Source organism: Salvelinus fontinalis, chromosome 16, assembly GCF_029448725.1.
Source record: "Salvelinus fontinalis isolate EN_2023a chromosome 16, ASM2944872v1, whole genome shotgun sequence".
Taxonomy (NCBI): Eukaryota; Metazoa; Chordata; class Actinopteri; order Salmoniformes; family Salmonidae; genus Salvelinus; species Salvelinus fontinalis.
In genome coordinates this window covers 12,229,787-12,254,677 of record NC_074680.1, presented here as the reverse complement: position 1 = coordinate 12,254,677, position 24,891 = coordinate 12,229,787, and the positions used below count along the sequence as shown (strand labels likewise).

Sequence of the window (24,891 nt, the reverse complement as noted above, 5' to 3'; positions counted from 1 at the left end):
ACACACACACACACACCTGCGGGGATGCATACGTAAATGAGTGGGCTGTGGCAGCAGCATTGTGGTCGGCCCCCCCGGCCCCAGGCATTAGGTAATTGAGTGTGTCTTTGCTCAAGGCCTTTCATGGATCAGGGTTTTTTATTAGCTCTGTTCCCAGCAGCCACAGCTCCGCAGCGCGCACACACACACACACACACACACACACACACACACACACATACACACACACACACACACACACACACATACACACACACCAATTGCCTGGAAACGAGGCAAATGAGAGAACACTTTGCCCAGAATGAGATAAACAAGGCGGCACGCCACAGGGTCTCCCGCCGCTGACGGCAGGGGCAGGATATGTCGCGTGCCTCAGCAACACTGGACACTTTGCTACAATATTTTTTGCATGTTCTATCAAAAGATAGATCAGGATAGAGTCATGTTAAAAAAAAAAAAAGATATATTACAACATCGTCTTTGTATCTCAAAATTGTTGTCATGTGGTTAACCGTAAAAATCTAAAGGGACATGATTAGAGAGATCATGGGAAAAGGCCACACTTGACCGTTGCACTTGAATCATTCCCACGGTGAATGGCTAGACCTGCTACGCTATGAAACCACACACTATTGCAGAGACTTTGATGTTACCGGCCACAATTGATATGGTGAAAACAAGGCAGAGGCGCAGAAACTCACATCAATACCTTTGTCAGATGACACTGTTGAACAAAGAATGTATGCTATTGCTAGCAATCAAGAGGAATCTCTGACAGAACGACTCAAACTCCCCAGCTTATGCGCTCCAAATGGACCTTATGCCCATGGATTGACCTTTGTTTGCTACACATGCTATTCACAAGAACATATTGTTCTGCCTCACGATTCCTCACGATTCCCGAGCATGATGGGGTTGTTCAGTGTGCTCCGTGGCTTTATTGGCGAAGAACAGATTCCACGGGATCGAATGGTGGGCTTTTACACAGATGGGGCTCTATCTAAAGCGGGGTGGCGGGCAGGCCTCTGCACTCTAGTTATGAATGTGTGAGAGCAACTGGTGGCAAAAGAGCTGAGCACAGAACTCAGAGATATACTGCAGCAGGTAACTTCGATTGTAAACTACATCAAACCACATCCACTGCACACACCTGTTCACAAAACTATGTGGAGATATGGGATCAAAGCATGCCAACGTTCTATTTCACACCGAGGCTCGGTGGTTATCGAGGGGGAGTGTTGGAAAGATTTTTCGCATGGAGAGAGGAACTGTTGTCATTCACAATGGATGAAAAAAAAAACAGACTTGGTTGACTTTCTGTGTAATGAAAAGATTCCAACAATTCCTGACATTTAATCCCAGTAAAATATCCCTGTTTTAGGTCAGTATCACCACTTTATTTTAAGAATGTGAAATGTCAGAATAATAGTAGAGAGAATTATTTATTTCAGCTTTTATGTCTTGCATCACATTCCCAGTGGGTCAGAAGTTTACATACACTCAATTAGTATTTGGTAGCATTGACTATAAATTGTTTAACTTGGGTCAAACGTTTCTGGTAGTCTTCCACAAGCTTCCCACAATAAGTTGGGTGAATTTTGGCCCATTCCTCCTGACAGAGCTGGTGTAACTCAGGTTTGTAGTCAGGTTTGTAGGCCTCCTTGCTCACATATGGTTTTTTAGTTCTGCCCACAAATGTTCTATGGGATTGAGGTCAGGGCTTTGTGATGGCCACTCCAATACCTTGACATTGTTGTCCTTAAGCCATTTTGCCACAACTTTGGAAGTATGCTTGGCGTCATTGTCCATTTGGAAGACCCATTTGCGACCAAGCTTTAACTTCCTGACTGATGTCTTGAGATGTTGCTTCAATATATCCACATAATTGTCCTGCCTCATGATGCCATTTATTTTATGAAGTGCACCAGTCCCTCCTGCAGCAAAGCACCCCCACAACATGATGCTGCCACCCCTGTGCTTCACGGTTGGGATGGTGTTCTTCGGCTTCTTCGGCTCCTCCAAACATAATGATGGTCATTATGGCCAAACAGTTCTATTTTTCTTTCATCAGACCAGAGGACATTTCTCCAAAAAGTACGATCTTTGGCCCCATGTGCAGTTGCAAACCGTAGTCTGGCTTTTTTAATGGCGGTTTTGGAGCAGTGGAGCAGTAGATATTTTTGTACCTGTTTCCTCCAGCATCTTCACAAGGTCCTTTGCTGTTGTTCTGGGATTGATTTTCACTTCGCACCAAAGTACGTTCATCTCTAGGAGACAGAACACGTCTCCTGAGTGGTATGACGGCTGCGTGGTACCAAGGTGTTTATACTTGCATGCTATTGTTTGTTCAGATGAACGTGGTACCTACAGGTGTTTGGAAATTGCTCCCAAGGATGAACCAGACTTGTGGAGGTCTACAATTTTTTTTCTGAGGTCTTGGCTGATTTCTTTTGATTTTCCCATGATGTCAAGCAAAGAGGCACTGAGTTTGAAGGTAGGCCTTGACATACATCCACAGGTACACCTCCAATTGACTCAAATTATATCAATTAGCCTATCAGAAGTTTCTTAAGCCATGACATAATTTTCTGGAATTTTCCAAGCTGTTTAAAGGCACAGTCAACTTATTGTATGTAAACTTCTGACCCAATCAAAATTGAGATACAGTGAATTATAAGTGAAATAATCTGTCTGTGAACAATTGTTGGAAAAATTACTTGGGTCATGCACAAAGTAGATGTCCTAACCGACTTGCCAAAACTATAGTTTGTTAACAAGACGTTTTTGGAGTGATTGAAAAACAAGCTTTAATGACTCCAACCTAAGTGTATGTAAACTTCCGACTTCACCTGTATATTGTTATTTTCTACTGCTCCACTTTAATTACCTGTTACTTTTATCTCTTTTTCATATCCATATATTTTTTTACTGCACTGTCGGTTAGGGGCTCGTAAGTAAGCATTTCACTCTAAGGTCTGCACCTGTTGTATTCAGCGCATGTGACTAACACAATTTGATTTGATTTATTGGAGAGAGAGTCTTTCAAAAGCGAACGATGCCCCCTTTCCCTTGGCTGTGCATGTTTCTAACAGAAAACAGCATCAGTAAGTGTCCCACACGAGTGATGACTGCTCCCCTCCAGCGCTTGGAAGAGGACTGTGGGGCCTACTTCCCAATCCGCTTGACTGTGATCCTGGCTCAGTTGACATGCCAGTAAGTGAAATCGAACAGCTGATCGAGCTGTCATGTGACCAAATGCTGCAGACAACGCATTCCCGGGTCACTACGGAGGAGTTTTTGTTCCTGACTCAAAGGGAATAAATACCCTGCCATCTCCCTCTGAGCCTTAATGCCGCTTTCAAAACAACTAGGAACTGGGCGCTCGGAAATCTCTGACTTCCGACTTCAGTGCTTTCAAAACAACTGGGGGGGAAAAAACAAGCTCTGACTGGGAAATATGGTTTTGAACGGTCATCCAACTCGGAATTCCTTTCTAGAGCTCCGACTTTCGACCTGAAGATCACTGACGTCATGATTTGACCTTGGATTTTTCTGAGTTCCCAGTTGTCTTGAAAGCACCATAAAACTCATGGTACCCTTCACCAACTCATATCCGTGTGAAGCTGGATTCAGTGCTCTCGTCTGCATTAAAACCAAATATCGATCCAGGTTGGATGTGACAGCAGAGATGAGGTGTGCACTGTCGACCACGCCCCCTGACTTTGAGAATCTCCGCACACGACATATAAGATACATTATGTCAGACTATGTCAGACTAATTAACAATTGACTGTCATAGCCACACATTAAAAGTATCTGATGGTGAGTTGAGAAGACAATCAGAAATACTGCTGGAATGTTTTTCGATTGACTGCCATAGCCCCATGTAAAAAAAAGTAAGCATTGGCTGTTAATTACATGATTATTTTCACGTGGTTGGTGTCGCGCGAACTCTCAGATATCAAAATGCGATCGTGGGCCAAAATGTTTGGTATCAAACACCTGGTGTAGGTTAAAAGGCATTTTGGGAATATGTTTTGATGTGGGTGTATTTTATGGTTCAGGGGACTGGTTTATTCCTCTCTCTCTCTCTCTCACTCTCTGTCTCTCTCTCACTCTCTCTCTCACTCTCTCTGTCTCTCTCTTTCTCTCTCTCTCTCTCTCTCTCTCACTCTGTCTCTCTCTGTCTCTCTCACTCTCTCTCCCTCTCTCTCTCTCACACTCTGTCTCTCTCTCATTCTCTGTCTCTCTCTCTCTCTCTGTCCTTTCTGTCTCTCTCTCAATTCAATTCAATTGCCTTTTATTGGCATGGGAAACATGTTTACATTGCCAAAGCAAGTGAAATGGATAAACAAAAGTGAAATAAACAATATTCTCTCTCTCTATCTCCCTCTCGCTCGGTCTGTTCTCTCTAACTTTAGAGGTGACTGGGGGAGTGTGTGTTTGTTGCAGTGTGTGTTTCTGGTTGTTGTTGTTGTTGTTATTGTGAGCCCACAGGCTGGCCCGATCAGTTAGCCTGCTGGAGAGCTAGCACCCCACCGCTGAGTAACACACACTAACACGCGGCACGGAGGAGACGCGGTGCTTTGACTGGATTAGGGAGCGCACACACGCACGTACACGCACACGCGAACGCGCACACGCACAGTTGATGAATTCAGATTTTTTTGGGGACGTTTGTAAGTGAGCACAACCACAGACCACTGTTCCGACAGACTGCATTCGTGGTGAATGTTGCCACGTAGCTGGCTACTTGGACGTCTAGCTTGTAATGATCTAGTCATTCTGTCTCTCACTTCAGTTGTGTTGCAATCCTGTTTCCCCAAAACACAGGTACAATCATGGCAAGTACTCAATGGGAATGTACAGACAGTGTATAACTCAACTGAACATACAGTATGAAGCGTTCATATAAACACATGGCTCACCCTTGACCGCTTGGTCTGGCCATTTGAGGCCTACTCTGGTCAGATTGTGTTCTCTGATACTCTCTGAGGAAAACTCAACAGTCCTATTTCACTCAGACAGGAAGTGAAGATACCACTCACAGTTTAATCAGAAACCACCAAGTCATTACCTCACTCCAGTCTGCCTCCACTTCTACCTCTTATGGAAAAGGGCTTTTTTGACTCCTTCATTTCTCAGCAGGGAAGCTTTTCCCCATGATGATGATGATCCCAAGCTGGGAAACATAAATTGATTCTAAAGAGGAAATTAGATGGTGCTTATTACACTGTCTAACTAGTAATCCTCTGTCATTCGTCTGGCGCGTGATGAATGTCCTGCTTTTTGCCTACCTCTCCTGCTTACCAATGAGGTGGCGTCAGAGAGAGCCTGCGCGCACACACACACACACATACTGAAACACACACACACAGTGATGCTTTCATACACACAGTGAAATAGACACTCGCACGCACAGACACACACACACACACACACACACCTACCTGGCTGTCTAATGAATCTCTATCGGCCTGCGCTCCTCTCCCATTGACTGAGGAGAAGATAATGATGGATATGGTGATTTTCAAGTGCATTTCTGATTAAATTATACCCATTTTTCTATTCTCTCTCGCTCTCTCTCTTTATTCTTACTACCTCTTCTCTCCTCTGTGATGTGTGTGTGCATGCGTTCACACGTCTCTCTTTGTGTGTGTGTGTTTGTGTATTTGTGCATGTGTGTGACACACACACACACACACAAACCTCGATCAGTGTTATTTCCCCAGATTAGCATGCGTTAACCCAGGGAGCAGGCAGGCAGGATGATTTATCTGAATGCAGCAGGTAGATAGAAGAGGAGATGCAGCAGGATTACAGCAGATCCACTGTGGCTCTGTCTACAGTATCTCTGATACATGGCTAGTGACCTTTACACCTACACATTCTACAGCACTCACCCCACTAACTCACCCCACAAGCTCAGACCACAAACTCAGACCACAAACTCAGACTACAAACTCACCCCACAAACTCACCCCACAAACTCACCCCACAAACTCAGACCACAAACTCAGACCACAAACTCACCCCACAAACTCACCCCACAAACTCATACCACTAAATCACCCCACTAACTCACCCCACTAACTCACCCTACTAACTCACCCTACTAACTCATACCACTAAATCACCCCACTAACTCACCCTACTAATTCACCCTACTAACTCATACCACTAAATCACCCCACTAACTCACCCCACTAACTCAACTGTTCTGAGAGCAACCAGGGCTGAGGAAATGACCCTGTTGGATTGAAACTACTCTTTTGTTGGACTTTCTTTTTTTAACGTAGGTGTAGTTTGCCTAGGCTGATTGAAGACGATTTTTCTTGGAAGTCGTTTGAAATAAAAAATAATTTCTATTTGGTATTTCTATGTCATGATAATATATCATGGATAAGCCATGACAACAAACCCATTTGAACTCATTCAACAGTCTTGTATAAAAGCTATTGTTATTTTAGGGGAGCTATCCACGTACCCCTAGCCCTCCATGTTCTTCCATATATTCATTTGTTTCTGGTATCAAAAGAAAAGGAAGAGTACTTTATTGATCCATTTTCCTTACAGTGCATGAAATCTACTTTTTCCCAACCCCTCCTAGTCTGGGTCAGAGAGGTTGTGTGGGTGCCATTTCTCCCGTCTCTTCTCCAGTAGGGTCTTCATTTGATCACTCTGTTGCAGGAGAACTTTCCTGCACTCTTCTTTGTCATTTAGCAGACACTCTTATGACTGCAATGCAGGAAATGGAAAACTTGTTGTGTATTTGAGGTTTATAAAGGCTTCTGAAGTTTAACATTTCAGACTTGATTTTTCCCTTACAAATTTTTTTTTATCAACTCCTACAAAAATGTATCAACTCCTAACAAAAATGTATCAACTCCTACAAAAATGTATCAACTCCTACAAAAATGTATCAACTCCTACAAAAATGTATCAACTCCTACAAAAATGTATCAGCTCCTACAAAAATGTATCAGCTCCTACAAAAATGTATCAGCTCCTACAAAAATGTATCAGCTCCTAGAAAATGTGTCAACTCCTACAAAAATGTATCAGCTCCTACAAAAATGTATCAGCTCCTACAAAAATGTATCAGCTCCTACATAAATGTATCAGCTCCTACAAAAATGTATCAGCTCCTACAAAGATGTACCAGCTCCTACAAAAATGTATCAGCTCCTACAAAAATGTATCAACTCCTACAAAAATGTATCAGCTCCTACAAAAATGTATCAACTCCTACAAAAATGTATCAACTCCTACAAAAATGTCCATGAATTATAATCCATATAATAGTTCACATTTCCTGTTGCTGCAGGGTTATGAACTAAATGACTACCGCCCTGTAGCACTCACTTTTGTCATCATGAAGTGCTTTAAGAGACTTGTCAAGGATCATATCACCTCCACCTCCACCTTACCTGTCACCCTAGACCCACTTCAGTTTGCATACCGCCCCAACAGGTCCACAGACGATGCAATCGCCATCACACTGCACACTGCCCTATCCCATCTGGACAAGAGGAATACCTATGTAAGAATGCTGTTCATTGACTATAGGAAACAACCTCTCACTCAACATCAACAAAACAAAGGAGATGATCGTGGACTTCAGGAAACAGCAGAGGGAGCACCCCCCTATCTACATCGAAGGGACAGCAGTGGAGAAGGTGGAAAGCTTTAACCTCCTCAGCGTACATATTACAGACAAACTGAAACGGTCCATCCACACAGACCGTGTGGTGAAGATGGCACAACAGCGCCTCTTCAACCTCAGGAGGCTGAAGAAATTTGGCTTGGCACCCAAAACCCTGACAAACTTTTACAGATGCACAATCGACACCTACAGCACCCAATTTCACAGGAAGGCCAAATCATCAAGGACATCAACCACCCGAGCCACTGCCTGTTCACGCCGCTATCATCCAGAAGGTGAGGTCAGTACAGGTGCATCAAAGCTGGGACCGAGAGACTGAAAAACAGCTTCTATCTCAAAGCCATCAGACTGCTAAACAGAAATCACTAACTCAGAGGGGCTGCTGTCTACATTGAGACCCAATCACTGGCCTCTTTAATAAATAGATCACTAGTCACTTTAAACAATGCCGCTTTCAACGATGCCACTTTAATAATTTTTACATATCTTACATTACTCATATCATATGTATATACTGTATTTTATACCATCTATTGCGCCTTGGTGAATTAGATAGTTGTTGGGAAATTGTTAGATTACTTGTTAGATATTACTGCACGGTCGGAACTAGAAGCACACGCATTTCACTACACTCGCAATAACATCTGCTAACCATGTGTATGTGACCAATTTGATTTGATTTGATGTTCCTGCTGTAGCAAATTGGCTCCAATTTAGATCTTACATCTGTATGCGCCAAAACACACCGTAATTAAAACGGCAACGCACTCCATAATCTACAGACGGCACCACTGCACTCCATCAATTAAAAGGGCAAGACACTCCATGTCTCTGTTGCCTGCGGTGGAGGTTGCGTTGCCGTGTGTGTGTGTGTGTGTGTGTGTGTGTGTGTGTGTGTGTGTGTGTGTGTGCGTGTGCGTGTGTGTGCGTGTGTGTCAGTGAGAGCCATCTCTACCCTCTCTCATGTGGCTGTCTCACTGTTGATTGCTGCTCTGCAGTGACAGCACTCAGCTCACCTAATGACCTCTCATCCCCCTGGTGATGCTAGCCATGATGATGAGGAGGAGGATGATGATGAGGAGGATGATGATTATTTCCTGTCATCGTCAGTGAAGGTCCCCAGCTCTGCCACGTCAGGCTGCTGTCACCGAGATGAGATACGGATAGAAAGTCCCCTCTCTCTTTCTCTCGCTCTCTCCGCCTCGCTCTCCATCTCTCTCTCTCTCTCTTTTGCTTTCTCTCTCTCTCTCTCTGGTAATTAGTGTGTTTGCTTACCGCGTGTGTCACCGGCAGCAAACGGAGAGCACAACCCCTGTATCAGGCTCAGAGGGCTGCTAGAGTGGACAACCTCAACCCTGGTGTCTCCCCAAATCTCCCTCACCCCTCACCCCTTCAGCCCTCACCAAGCCACCCTTCCCCCTTGCTCATCACTGTTACCAAGATGTCATCTTCCCTGATTCATTAGGTATTCCTGATATGTTGCCCTCTAAGCATCAGTAGTGTTTTCCCTTTCTTACATCTCTATCATATCATTAAAATGTATGTCTAGTATTTTCCTAAATGTATATATATTGCCGCTACAGTCCTGTATATCCCCAGCCTCATACTAATGAGTACCCAGCCTCATAGCAATGCGTACCCAGCCTCATACCAATGCGTACCCAGCCTCATACCAATGCGTACCCAGCCCCATACCAATGCATACCCAGCCTCATAGCAATGCGCACCCAGCCTCATACCAATGCGTACCCAGCCCCATACCAATGCGTGCCCAGCCCCATACCAATGCATACCCAGCCTCATAGCAATGCGTACCCAGCCCCATACCAATGCGTACCCAGCCTCATAGCAATGCGTACCCAGCCTCATAACAATGCGTACCCAGCCTCATAACAATGCGTACCCAGCCCCAGACCAATGCGTACTCAGCCCCAGACCAAAGCATACCCAGCCCCAGACCAATACGTACCCAGCCCCATACCAATGCATACCCAGCCCCATACCAATGCATACCCAGCCCCATACCAATGCGCCCAACCCCATGGTCCTTACCTTAGCCGCCAGTGACAAGGCAGCAGACCTAGATCCCATCCCCAGCCCAACTTCCATTCCCTGTCCGGGTCCCCCTGTCCTTGCCCTTGCCCCAGCCCCTGTTTCCAACCTCCAGCCCAGGCTCATATCCTACCTCTAACCCAATGTATCCCCAAGCCCAATCCCCAGCCCTCTCCCTGGCCTTTGATGTTGTGACATTAAGCTAACGGTAGCTAGCGTTCTTACCACCAGTGCTGTCTAATGGTGGACGGTAGCTAATTACAGTGTCTAATGAAGTGCACGTAGTGGGCACGTCTGGCCGCCTCTCCTCTCCTTCCCCTCGCATTAGGCTTTCATCCATCAGCCCGCTCAACTGATGCCTCTACACCACTGCCTAGACCCACTGCCTAGTGCTAGACACAAACATTTGCACACACGCACACATGTATGCGCACACAAACGCACATGCGCTGATATAAAGACAGAAATACACGCACACACATTCACACACACACACACACACACACACAAACATAACCATTCACATACACACACACACACTTTCACGCACGCACACACACCGTTGTTAACGTTGCTTCAGTAATTGCTTGTTTTACTCCTCTATCCTTTCTAGTCCCCCTCCTCCAACCCTCCTCCTCTTGCCCCCTTCCCCCCCCTCCCTCCCAGCCACACATTTTATTAGGATCATTATTGTGGAGCCAGGCTCCAGGCTTGTGGCAGGACAGGACAGGACAGGGCAGGGCAGAACAGGGGGAAAAATGTTTCATCTGAAGATGACGATTTGCTGCGGCCTCCTCTTGTTAATTATCCTGGGCGTAATGCATCAACGTGACGTGTGTGATACACGAGCTGTGTTTAAATACCAATGATATTCATTATGAGCCATTAATAAGTAAAATAAAGTAGGCCACTCGTAAGGATGGGGAGGCGGGGAGGGGGCAGTGTGTGTACTGTGTGTCTGTGTGTGTATTGTGAGAGTTTTGGGCTGCGCGGTACACCGTATTTGACTATATACCGGTATTGATTTGAATTGACCTTCTATAACGGTATTTGAATGTTAGTTTTGTTAAGTGTGATACGCCGTGTGTAACGTCCATTTTATAGTTTACTTCGCTTCTTGAGTCATCTCTCTCCGCTCTCTCTCCATGCGGCTTTCCACACAGACCAAGCCACGCCCCCTGTCACTTAAGGAGCACATTTGTTTGTTCCTCAACCACGAGACACTTGTGTTCAGTCTGCATGGTCAATGCAGCACATACAACAATGTTGATGACAACAATGCTGTTTTCACTTTGCTTCTTAATATAAATCCACTAGCAGCATTCTATAATGACACTATTAGTTTGTGTTTCCTACATCTGCAAACAGCTATTATGTATTTTCTTAGCAAGTTGGGCCTAAATCTTGTTAGCCACTAATGTTAATCGCTAGTTAGCTGGCTAGCTAATAAATGTACTGAGTAAGAGCAAACGTAATTAGCTATACAGCCTGATAATACCAGTGATGGTGTAGACCTAAATCAACATGATATTTGTGCAACAGTATCTTCTAAATCAAAGAGGAATATGCAAAGCATGAATATGTTAGCTACATGAAGTAGCTAAGAGAAAACATTAAATAAAGATTATAGTGTCCCCTAGGAAACACTTATCAACACTTTGTTTCCTACCCTGTCACAATAAGTCCTCCCTGGCATTTTAATTTGTTGTCAGAATGGCGAAATACCCATTGAAATCACTTGTATGTGTTGCCACCCTTGGCTCACGCACTACTCATAAAGCACATTTTTAAAGCAAACTTTCATTATTAAAAAACATAATACCGTCAAATACTGTCTTACTTTGTTTTAAATACCGGGATATGATATTTTGGCCATATCGTCCAGCCCAAGTGTGAGCGTGCGTGTGTGAGACGGTGTCTCTGTCCCGTCCATCCCCATCAGACCCCGTCCCCAGTCCTCTCTCCAGCCTCTCCATGTACATTAGCATCCGGGCAGACGAAAGAGGGCTAATTCACCATAACGGTTTTACTGCGGTGTAAAACTCCCAGACTCCTTCATTTGCAGTGTAATAAAGCATTCCCCTGACATGCTCCTTCCTTCTCTTCCCCGTATATTTATCAATTAACCCCGCACGTTTCTCCATTATGTCAGCATTTCCCCCTCCAGACTTGCATACTGAGTAACCAGGCAGAGACAGGAGACAAGGAGAGGAGAGGAGGAGAGGCCAGAGGCGTTATGGCTGCCTGGTGCTTTAAAAGGGGTCCCTCTCAGTTGTTATACACGCGGTGATCCGCCATCAGCAGAACGTAGAACAGATATCACAGCTTTCACTGTCATATTAAAATGGGTCCATGTAAAAACAGAGCTAACATTGTCAATCTGTGCTGAGAATGTCATCTTCATTGTGATATTTGATCAGAAATCACCACCATATCTACCATTACCAAATATATTTTTAAGAATGCACTTGTTTCAATTTTGTTGATGTTTGAATAGGCCATGTTTGAATAGGCCAGATCATCATAATATTAAGACATATTTAGGCATGGTGTTTTTGCTGCAATTTAAATGTTTTAATAATTTATAGCCCTTACTCAGCACGTCACGGTCATATACTAATAGACGCGGAGAAGATTCACCATCAACATTTCTTTTCAAGGTGAAGCATTTTATTTACTGATCAAAAGTTAAATGCAACATGCAACAATTTCAAAGATCTTACTGAGTTCATATGAGGAAATCAGTCAAATGAAATAAATTCATTAGGCTCTAATCTATGGATTTTACATGAGTGGGAATACAGATATGCAGCTGTTGTTCGATGATAACTTTAATAAATGGGCCTCACAATGGGTCCTCACAATGGGTCCTCACAATGGGCCTCACAATGGGCCTCACAATGGGTCCTCACAATGGGTCCTCACAATGGGCCTCACAATGGGCCTCAGGATCTATTCAAGGTACTTCTGTGTATTCAAATTGCCATCGATAAAATGCAATTGTGTTGGTTGTCCGTATCTTTATGCCTGCCCATACCATAACCCCACCGCCACCATGCGGAACTGTTCACAACGTTGACATCAGCAAACAGTTGGCCCACACGACACCACACACCACACGACACCACACACGTGGTCTGCGGTTGTGAGGCTGGTTTGACGTACTGCCAAATTCTCTAAAACAATGAGGCGGCTTATGGTACAGAAATGAACATTAAATTATCTGGCAACAGCTCTGGTGGACATTCCTGCAGACAACATGCCAATTGCGCGCTCTCTCTTGTGTGACAAAACTGCACATTTTAGAGCGGCCTTTTATTGTACAAGGTGCACCAGTGTAATTATCACACGCTGTTTAATCAGCTTCTTGATATGCCACACCTGTCAGGTGGATGAATTATCTTGACAAAGGAGAAATGCTCACTGACAGGGATGTAAACCAATTGGGTTTTTTGTGCGTATGGAACATTTCTGGAATCTTTTATTTTCCGCTAATGAAACATGGGACCAACACTTTACATGTTGCGTTTATGTTTCTGTTCAGTGTACATAAAAGCAATTTACCCCATATTCTATGGAAATCCAAATGGCTACGTATACTATAGTACGAAATACGCAAAACTAGCTGTAGAATACGCAGTGAATTCCTGAATACAAGCAGGTTGTTGGAAGGGAAGACATATACTTGATGTTGGAGGTATATTTAGATATGGGAGATATTTCACCCAGTATACATGCAAAACAGAGCCATAAGGATAAGACTAGGTGTGTTTTAATTGAGCCAGCAGGCCTGTGAGAGGGGCTATGCTCCAGTGAAGCATACACTACTAGCCTGTCTGTATCCCCTCTCCCTGGCCGGCCCTGACACACATTCTGCAGCAGCAGACACATCACTAGAACAGCAACATGACAGCCTTCATATGGACTGTGTCTATGATCAGAGTTCAGCAGGGGAGAGAGAGACAGAGAGAGAGAGAGGGAGAGAAACAGAGAGAGAGGGAGAGAAAGAGAGAGAGAGGGAGAGAAACAGAGAGAGAGAGGGAGAGAAACAGAGAGAGAGAGGGAGAGAAACAGAGAGAGAGAGAGCGGGAGAGACAGAGAGAGAGGGAGAGAAAGAGAGAGAGAGGGAGAGAAACAGAGAGAGAGAGAGAGAGAAACAGAGAGAGAGAGAGAGAGAAACAGAGAGAGAGAGGGAGAGAAACAGAGAGAGAGAGAGCGGGAGAGACAGAGAGAGAGGGAGAGAAAGAGAGAGAGAGGGAGAGAAACAGAGAGACAGAGAGAGAGGGAGAGAAAGAGAGAGAGGGAGAGAAACAGAGAGAGAGAGAGAGAGAAACAGAGAGAGAGAGAGAGAGAAACAGAGAGAGAGGGAGAGAAACAGAGAGAGAGAGAGAGAGGGAGAGAAACAGAGAGAGAGAGAGAGCGGGAGAGACAGAGAGAGAGAAACAGAAAGAGAGAGAACATGTAGATGCTGTTTTAGTTATAGACATGCAGAATGTTGTGGACAGGATACACATATGCACACACACACACACACACATTAAATACACAAGCATGCACACACACACACACATATGAAGCAAGTGTATGCAGGTACACACACACACGTACACACTTCTGAACACTCAAAGAGAAAAGACAGTACATCCATGTCACATTAAACAAAAAACAAACCATGTTTCATGTATTTGCTGCGTTGCTTGCGTATTTGTTCTCTTTTAAAGCACTCATTAATTGTGTCAGTAATTTCCTGTGTCATAAGGACACAAGATGAGAGTGTTGCTATCATTGTGGCATCCTATATTTCCCACTTTTAGATATTGCAATAATGTGCTATTATTATTGATGGGGGAAAAATTCATACGGTTTACATTTTGGGATAATATTTTTGCACCTGCATGAAAACTACATAGCATGTTCTCCATCTTCTTTTTAAAAAGGGAGGCAATTTGTTTGCAATTTGTTAAAAAGGGAGGCAACTCTTTTTCTCATGGCTCGCTCTCTTTTCCTTCTTCAGCAGACATACGGTGAGCAATATGATTGGAACATCGAATCGCAAAAAAAACGCAGCATCAAATGACAATACTGTACATATAGAATTGTGAGAATCGTAATGCGGTAAGTATCGTGATATCCCTGGTAATTCCCAGCCTGGTAAACATTGCTGTTGTTTTAGTGTGTGACCAGAATCCTGTTGGACCTGTGTCTTCCGCATGGTAGAGTGGAATGAGATCTGATCACACACACACACACACACACACACACACACACACACACACACACACACACTGACACACGGCACTAGCAATCGCAAACACTTACAGCTGCAAATGACCATTGTGTCATGCTAAAAGGTGTGTTGACGAATGAGGCCGCTAACCCTGGCTGAGAGAGCCCAGCGTTGGGATTAGACGGAGACGGCTGATCACATCGCCTCCGCTGCCGCCTGCTTTGCATGGGAATTGTGCATATTTAATCTGTGTGTTGCGGACGGGCGGGGAGACAGGCGTATTGCGCCCAGACCAAGCCGTCTCTCTGTTTCTCATTACAGCGCTAACTGTCTGTCTGTGGATCTGTCCCTAATAATGCCCCAGCAACCAGCCACACATCACGGAGGGTACACTCTTAGAAAATAGGTTTCCGAAAGGGTTATTCGTCTGCCCCCATAGGAGAATCCTTTTTTGGTTCCAGGTAGAACCCTCTGTGTGAAGGGGTCTACAGTACATTGAACTCAAAAGAGTTCTACGTTGAACCAAAATGGTTCAACCTGGAACCAAAAATTGTTATTCAAAGAGTTCTCTTATGGGGACAGCCTGAAGAGCCCTTTTAGGTTCTAGATAGAACCTTTTGCTCTAAGAGTGTAGCTTTAGCTTCAGTAGACCAGTAAAGGACGTTTGTCGATGTTGAGAAAAGCTGGGATGCTCGCATTGGAAAACACAGTGTTAATCTAGCCCACATAGCTAACATAAAGAGTGGTCTGATTTTGTGGAGGAATTAGGTTTGTCAAAGAATTAACCAGTGATATCTTTATTAAAACATCAGTACCATATTTCATGTGGCGATATGGGCGAACAGGCTTTACAATGAGGGAATAGGCTTAATGTGACTGGGTTTTTTATTTGCAATGTGTTTGTAGACGTACGTCTTGGTCTGAGATGGTAACTTAAGTTTAGTATTCTGTTTCAGTCTGCTCATTAATGTGATCGCGTGTCAGTGAACACAACTCTATCAATCCTATCCCTCTCTCTTCCTCCCTCTCTCATCTCGTTCTTATCCGTCTTACACTTCTGTTGGGGGGGGGATTACAATTAATGTTCTTTTTATTTCCGCCCTTCTTCGCCTTCTCATCTTTCTTCTTCTTCCTCTCTCTTCTTCTTCCTCTCTCTTGTTCTTCCTTCACTTCTTCAGAGGACTTTTTCTCATGCATCTCATATATTACGGAATACCAACAAAAAAAACAAGTGGGTGTGTTTATTATTTTTTTACGGAGGCCCCTCGCTGTGCGTGTAATTTCTTGTTTGTGTGGCGCTCCGTCGTGCCGCTCCTCGTCTCGCTCGGCCCCCTGCGAAACCCTCTGGTGTGGACGAGAGAGAGGGAGAGGAAAAAAAGAGAGCGAAAAATACAGGAGGATAACAAAGGCAGCTCGGATTTCACAAACGCATATTTCATCAATCATGTGAATACGTGTGAGTGATTATGCATAGCCGTGGCAGGGTTAGGCCTGATTACCATGCACCATAAAGGCTGCTTTCTTATCTCATACACACTGATTAGTTTCTGTCTGCAGATAGCCTCTACCCTCATCTACACACACACACACACACACTTGCTAAAGCCAGTGAAATAGACTCATTTCCCTGAAATGACGTCCCACTCTCCCAGCCTCGGATTAGATAGATGTAGATCCAGGTAAAGGCCTAATTCAGGTTTAGTTAATCAGGGAGTAGGAGATGAGATATAGATTAACCTTGGATTACAGCCCTCTGAACTACACACTCTGAGAACTTTGTTAAATGAGCCTTAGCTATATCCAAGGCAGGATTAACACGTGTCCATGATAACCAAATTTAATCAGCCATTTACCGCAAGAGCAACCTTAATCAGGAGCTGGTTGGTTTTGGTAGAATGACCTGTATTTTAGTCATATACACTGTACACATTTGATGGCCACATAGGAACCATTGTCATGCACTGAACTGAACTTGATCTGTTTTTCCGTCCAGACGTTCATTTTGTTTTAAGGCCTCTCAACATTCTGTGGTCGATCCGAGTGGTGTGTTGTGTCACTGCTTAAAGGAGAAATGTTCTGAGAACGCCCCGTGCGTTATACTCAAAAGAATGTGTCGTCTTTTCGGTATTGTGTCACGTTGGTCTCACAGTGTCCTGGACATGCTTGGCAATCAGACAGAGAGAGAGAGAGCGAGAGAAAGAGAGAGATGTAGAGGGAAAGGGAGAGAGAAGAGAGGGATGAAGAGCGAGAGGTTGAGGCAGAATTAGCCATGTATGAAAGGCCTCAGTTCCAGCCTCAACCAGGAAATTAGAAATTACTCTGTCAACTCTCTCTCTCTCTCTCTCTCTCTCTCTCTCTCTCCCCCCTTCTCTCTCTCTCCCCCTCTCTTTCTCTGAGTGGTTGAAGTAAAGTAACTCATTTTGGCTGGGCCGGGGCTGGTGTCAGGGTGTCTGAATGCTAGAAGTGTGCGGGACGCATTAGGACTTGACAGGGCCCTTCGTGAAATAAGTGAAATTAATGGAGCTCTTTTCATGTTGGACAAGGCCGCGGCACCCCTTTCACGCCGCTTACAGTCACCGAAAGTCAATAGTTTTTTATTACTCCTCGGTCGACCTACATTCCACACTACAAGTGCTAGACCCACTAATTGGTTTCAGTTTGTGGAAAGGGAGAGAGAGAAAAAAACTTCAACCCAAAGAACACTGAAGCAAATAAATCAATCTCATATTTTTTCCCCTGTCTTTTTTCATTGAGTTGGAGGGAGAGAGGAGGGGGAGCGAGCTAGGGAGGGATAGAGTGAAAGAGAGGATAAATGCTTGGTTAGAGCACTGGTCCCGTGAGGTAACAATATCTAGGGTGTTAATGGAGGGGTCTGGTTAAAGTGCTCTGGACTGATGAGGTGACCTAAACCTATGGGGTTTCCATTCCAGTACGTCAGAGCTTTACCTCAGGCTCACGCGAATGTAAAGTCCTTTGAAAAACAAGAAATAATCATTATTCATCATTTCAAAATATGTTGTTACCATGGTATTAGCATTTAGCCCTCATTAGGCTACACCACCTATCCTATGCCAAACCAAAACAACACAGATACATACAGGCAGTGAATGACAAGATGACTGAAATTCGGTCACTTGAAGAGTTGAATCGAAATCCAATTCAGGATAACTGTCATTCATTTTCAATGAATATTTAAGTGTTTTATCCTTGAATTGAGGATGACCCCGACCCAGAATAGGACAATGCAAGTTAAAGCCGTATACTAAAGCCTTTTGTAGTAGTGATTTATCAGCCGTGCTGTGTTCCAGTGTGCGGTCAGTTCTTCTGCTGGACAGACAGACATACAGTGTCAAGCTAAACTAAACTGAAGTGACAGTGGTTAGCCTCTTCAAGAAATGCCACCACAGCCACAAATTGATATGACACTTTGACCCCCTCCCCCTATGTTTGTGTTGCGTTCCAGGAGCGTTGCTCTGTCTCTCTTCCTGCTTTCACAGCTCTGGTGGCTGTGTGTGCGTGTGCGTGAGGGATCGGTGTACCCGGGTGCAAAGGAAGCTGTCACACGAAGCTCCAGTCATGGTCCTCTCTGCCTTCTGCCTCAGCCTGACAAGTCCCTGCCTACTACCCACTGGTTACCACACCACAGAGAGATGGGGCCACGCACACGCACTGACACACACTCTCCACCGACACACACACATCCGCATGGCACATGTCTCCACAGACACTGACATGCCGTATACTGCACTCCATCCACACGAACATTAAACACATTAACTCACCATAGTGACACCAACATGGCCACTTTGGTCAGCTTCACACATCACAAGTAGCGGGAACAAAATCCACTTAGTAATCTAGTGATTGACCTTTCAGAGCCCTAAGTTAGTCAAAGATCACATCATGCTACTAGCCAAGACTTGGATGGGTTTCTGATCTCTAAGGGATTTTGACTGAGAGATCTGTCTTAGATGTTTTAACTGTATGATCAGTGTGCAGAGGATATATGTATTTGGTGGTGACAGCATGCGCGCGTGTGTGTGTTTGTGTGTGTGTGCACTGCTCTTCCGTCGTTAGTGTCAGTGTGCGGAGGGGGGCTCCTGTTTACAAGGACAGGCTTGTCCCCGCCCCCCAGGCGTCGGTCGGCATGGCGATGATTGTCATGGCGATGGAGTGTGAGTGACAGGGCGATCACATGTTTACCCCGAGAGCAGGAAGTACACAGCGCCCCAGTCTCTGACATTAGTTTGTCCTTCCTCAACTTCTACTAACTACATATAGAAATAAATAACTAAACCCCTTCCCTCCCTCCCTCTCCCTCCCTCTCTCCCTCTCTCCCTCCTTCCCTTAGCGACCAGCTCTAATTCCGAGGCGCCACTTTGTTCTGGGTTGTGGCCGCTGCCGTGCTGCAAAGGTTGCTGGGTAATCACAGGGCCTGGGCGAGGGGGTCAGAGTTCACACCAGGTCACTCTCTGGTGTGTGTGGAGGCGGGGGAAGGCATGGACATCAGAGCACACACACGCAGTCACTACACAGGAACTCACATACACAGACATATATATATTTATATATATATATACCTACACACACTCTCACAGTCACCTACAGACACGTACAACTACACATACACACACTTACCTGGCGGTGTGGCGTTCCCTAGCATGTAGGCCAGTTATAAAGTGGGCTCAGGCCCAGCTATAAATACCCCAGCAGCCTTTTCTGCAGCGCAGCAGAAAAGGAGGTCAGGGTTTGAGCGGAGACTCTGCATTCATCATTAGCGGGCTGCCGCTGCCGGTAATTCGCCCGTTACAGCCGTGATTAAGGGCCCGGTTAGTTTCAGCAGCCGCTCCACTCTGCTACCGTTCCTCACCGACCATAGCGCCATCGACCGCCAGAGGTTACGGCCATGTTACGGTTCTGCTCCTACAGGAACACGCGGTCGCATGGTCAGAGAGATGTAGAGAGCGAGAGACAGATTGTATCGGTGTGTGTGTGTGTGTGTGTGTATATGTGTATGCGTGAGTGTCTGTGTGTGCAGGGTTGGGTTGGGTAGGTTACTTTCTAAATGTAATCCATTACAGTTACTACAAAATTGTAATCAGTAACATAACTTTGAGATTACCCAAGCTCAGTAACGTAATTTAATTACTTTCAGTAACTTTTAAACTACTTTCACCTTAAGAGGCATTAGAAGAGGACAAAAATGAATATTACCACTTGAACGACATCTATTGCAGGATAAATCAATGTTAAAGGTTACATAGCTGGCCATATATGGATGTTACATTTTACTTTATGGGTTGGTTATGTAGGCTTCTTCTAACCCATCGCTTTCTACTACATATAATAATACAATTAGATTTAGATTTATTAGATCCCCATTAGCGACAGCTAGTCTTACCGGGGTCCAACACATAACGAAAAATACATTACAGACAAAACACTTTACAATTTACATACATTTAAAAACATTAACAGGTAGTGTGTGTGTGTGTGTGTGTGTGTGTGTGTGTGTGTGTGTGTGTGTGTGTGTGTGTGTGTGTGTGTGTGTGTGTGTGTCTATCAGTTCCACATACATGTCAGTACATAAACAGAACAAATAGGTCACATGAGGGAGAGTTGTTGTGCCGTGAGGTGTTGCTTTATTTGTTTTTTGAAACCAAGTTTGCTGTTCAATCATGGCTCTGTATAATACTATACTCTGTACAATACTGTGTGTTTTCTTGAATTTGTTCTGGACCTGGGGACTGTGAAAAGACCCCTGGTGGCAGGTCTGGTGGGGTAAGTGTGTGTGTCAGTGCCCTGTGTAAGTTGACTATGCAATCAATTTGGAATTTCCAACAGGTTAAAGTTTCTTAAGAAAACAAGAAGCTCTTAGCCAAGAGAGACTGGCATGCATACTATTGATATCAGTCCTCTGATTACAATGAAGAGCAAGACGTGCCGCTCTATCCTGGGCCATCTGCAGCGTAACTAGGTCCTTTGCAGCACTTGACCACATGACTGGACAATAATCAAGATAAGACTAAACTAGAGTCTGCAGGACTTGCTTTCTGGAGTGTGGTGACAAAAAAAGCAGAGCATCTCTTTATCACGGACAGACCTCTGCCCACCTTTACAACCATTCAGTATGTTTTGACCATGACAGTTTTGAATCTAAGGTAACGCCAAGTCATTTAGTCTCCTCAACTTGTTCAACAGCCACACCATTCATTACCAGATTCAGCTGAGGACTAGAACTTAGAGAATGATTTGTATGAAATGCATCGGTCTTAGTTTTAGAAATGTTCAGGACCAGTTTATTACTGGCCACCCATTCTAAAACTGTCTGCAACTCTGTGATTGGGGCTGCAGTGATTTCACTAGCTGTGGTTGCTGACGCGTATATGGTTGAATCATCAGCATACATGGACACACAGGCTGATACATAACAGTACAGCTCTCACAATCTTCGTATTATCAATTTATTTCAACCAGTCATCAGTCAATTGTCTCAGTGCAGTACATGTTGAATGCCCTTCTCTGTCTGGTGTTCATTTGTTTATAGATAAATACCATTGTACTTGAATGACTTTGGCTTCCCTCCAGGCCTGAGGACAAATACTTTCTTTACATTAAAAACCGAAGTATATGAGATTTCCAGTCATTCCAGTTCATTTTACACCCCTTGGTCTTCAAGAACAGAACTTGTAAATTTGGAAGTATAGATTATCCAAATTGTTTTGGGTTTTACATAGTATGTTCTAGATAGCACCTTTTTTCCCGAAAAGTGTACCGAAAAGTGTTGTATGTGAAGAGTGCATGTCATATGCTGCGTTTACAATAGGCCTACTGTTTACCTTTTTGTTTGGTGACACTTTGATGTCTCGATAAGCTGTTGAAGTCGAGCAAAGGTGTGCGAGTTTGAGCATGTGTCCGTTAGGCCTATGGGCATTTTTTTTTATCAGCACGAATGAGATTGAGCAACCAAAGCCCCACTCGTGGCCGTCTTAAATTAAACTTGTTGTTGACATTATGAAGGACAACACCACTGAGGAGCTTAGAAGAGAGGAACTCCCTCAAACGTTTGTTCCGTAGGCTGGGATCTGTACTATACAACTGTTGCAAGAGCGCATTTTTCGTCGAAGTAATCGTCGAAGTAATCATCTAGTTTTTCAAAAGTATTTGTAATCTGATTACAACATTTGTGCTGGTAACGTAACAGATTCTAGTTATGTTTTTTTTGTAATCTGCTACATGTCACCCTGTTGGGGAGTGTGTGTGTGAAGTTATTTTCCTGAGTCTGTGTGTGTGTGTGTGTAGTTATTGTGTTCTGTGTTGGGTTGTTGGGGTGTTGTAGCAGTACGTCCATGCCCTCTGTGAGAGGCTTGGGGGGCCGATGACAGACCTGTCACAATCACTCATGAAAAGAGCAGTCACTGCCGAAGACACACACACACACACAGGAACACACACTGGCTTTATGAGGAGAACATGCTGTATACGGACTTAATGCTTCATTGAATATGTTTCTGAATAATGACAGATTTATGTTATGTCCCACTTTGAAATCTCTCATAGCTACTCCTCGATGACGACAGCTAAAACCGGAAGTGAGTGACTGTGTGTTTCCTCTCTCTCCTTCTCTCTCTCTCCTTCTCTGTCTCTCCTTCTCTCTCCATCTCTCTCTCTCTCTCTCTCTCCAGCCATTCAAGACAGTCTTCACCACTTGTCATGTGTTTGATAAATTTGGACGCCTCTACTCCAACGCTGGGAAGATTGTATGAAACTATCGTTCAGTAAGAAAATTCAACTCTACATTATCACACTGAGAAGTGTGGACTTGTATTGGTAACTGTATTCCTTTTGTATCCCTTTTCTTTTGGGTGTCTTACTGTATATGGACGGAAATTCACAAAATTCATTAAATTCACGATCACAAGAAATGTACCATAATGTTATGATGAGCATTTTCTTCAACCTCTGTTCCAGTTCAACTTAACCTAATGATAGTGTTTCATAATGCCATGCATTTTATACAGTAGCAATGTAATCACACACACACACACACCTCTCTCTTCCAAGAAACGCCTCATTCTGTCAACCGCCAACACCGCCAAACACACACAGCACATGAGCACATAAAGCCGACTACCTCATCCCTCTGCTCATTTTCCCCGTCCTGGAATCAGGCTAATGCGGACGTTTTTCCACAGAGCGGGGCCACACTTGGCGGCCCAAAATAAATGTGCTTTCATTTGAGAGAGTGGAGCAACTCATCTGCCTATAGCTTCCTGATTTCATTTCCACACCTCATACTGAGTGCTTTGTTCTGTCTGGGCGGGTGTTGTCTGGTGATGAGTCCAGGGCAGCAGTGTGTAATCTGGAGATTCAGTAGAGGGATTGTTGTGCTCTGGCCTAGTCCATCACTTCCCTATAACTCAGCCTGTGCTGACAGTGTGTGTGTGTGTGTGTGTGTGTGTGTGTGTGTGTGTGTGCATGTGTGTCTTTATATGTGGATTGTAGTCCAAGCACGTTGGTTGGGGGGGGGGGTCTATTTTCTGTGTGTGTGTGTGTGTCAGGGAGGGGGTGTAGGGATACGGGGTCAGGGGTGTGACAGGGGAGTGACGGGCTGTCTCAGCACACTGCAGCCTCACAGCAGGAGAACGTCAGAGACACACACACACACGTTCCTGACACACCTGACCTTCCAGTCCACACACATGCACACACCCTTCCTGCCCACCACCCCACCTGCCTGTCTCAAGCTCACCTGTCGGACACATTCAGTTTCTAAAGTGTTTGTTAAAGTGACGCTCCAGAACTTTTGTGTCATTTCAGCCGGTAGTTTTAAAAGTGGTGCTCACGAGCCAAAACGGGTCCCCGTCTTTAGTGTACTACGTCAGCCAATGCTGTACTACGTCATCCAATGCTGTACTACGTCATCCAATGCTGTACCACGTCATCCAATGCTGTACTACGTCATCCAATGCTGTACTACGTCATCCAATGCTCTACTGCGTCATCCAATGCTGTACTACTTCATCCAATGCTGTACTACGTCATCCAATGCTCTACTACGTCATCCAATGCTGTACTACGTCATCCAATGCTGTACCACGTCATCCAATGCTCTACTACGTCATCCAATGCTGTACTACGTCATCCAATGCTCTACTACGTCATCCAATGCTGTACTACGTCATCCAATGCTCTACTACGTCATCCAATGCTCTACTACGTCATCCAATGCTGTACTACGTCATCCAATGCTGTACTACGTCATCCAATGCTGTACTACGTCATCCAATGCTGTACTACGTCATCCGTTCTTGTTGTTGTGCAATCCGTACGGTATGTTATGAATCCAATTCATGCAATATGTTAGTCATTTGTTGTGTGTAAGATCATCTTTAAGTGGTAAGTGGTTTGTGGTCTGTTAATAATCTGTTAATAATTTGTTGATTGTGGAGTGAGAGTGGGGTTGAGAAGGGGAGGGGTAAAGTGGGTGAGGAGTTGAGACATCGTTGTCAGGCTGAGACGGGGTGAGGCAACACGATCCTGTAGTTTCCATATTATGGATGAACGTCTATTTTTGGACTCCTTTAATTCCGTGTGGTTACAGGTTTATAACAGAAACTACTCAAAGGTTAAGAGTTTAGGCATCGTTTCAGTGTGGTTAAGGTTAGGGCTATGGTTTGAGGAACCCTTAAAACGAAATCATTGAAAATGACTCGCTCTTACCATCGAGTGTCATCAATTATTCTCACGGATTACTCGAGTGTTGCCGCCATCGCAGCGGTCTGAGCAGCAGGCTTTGGCTCCGAGCGTCACCAGTTCACGCCCGGTGCTGGGTAAATGTCTTTATTATTGTTCTGTGAGTGCAGAGGTAGTGGGTTCTCGGGATCTTCTCAAACTTCCGGAATCCAAGTCTATTTTCGGTGATCAGGCTGGGTCGAGGAGGGTA

At 44.6% G+C, this 24,891-nt stretch overlaps 1 protein-coding gene across 1 annotated transcript in view; it reads left to right on the top strand.

The window, feature by feature from the left end:
- The window catches only part of spata17 (spermatogenesis associated 17), a 55,824-nt gene extending 32,950 nt beyond the window's left edge, over positions 1-22,874 (top strand). Inside the window, exon 10 of the mRNA XM_055864406.1 lies at positions 22,631-22,874. Coding sequence (XP_055720381.1) covers positions 22,631-22,711 — 81 coding nt within the window. The 3' untranslated portion in view covers positions 22,712-22,874. The remainder of the gene's footprint in view (positions 1-22,630) is intronic.
- Positions 22,875-24,891: the final 2,017 nt, after the last annotated feature.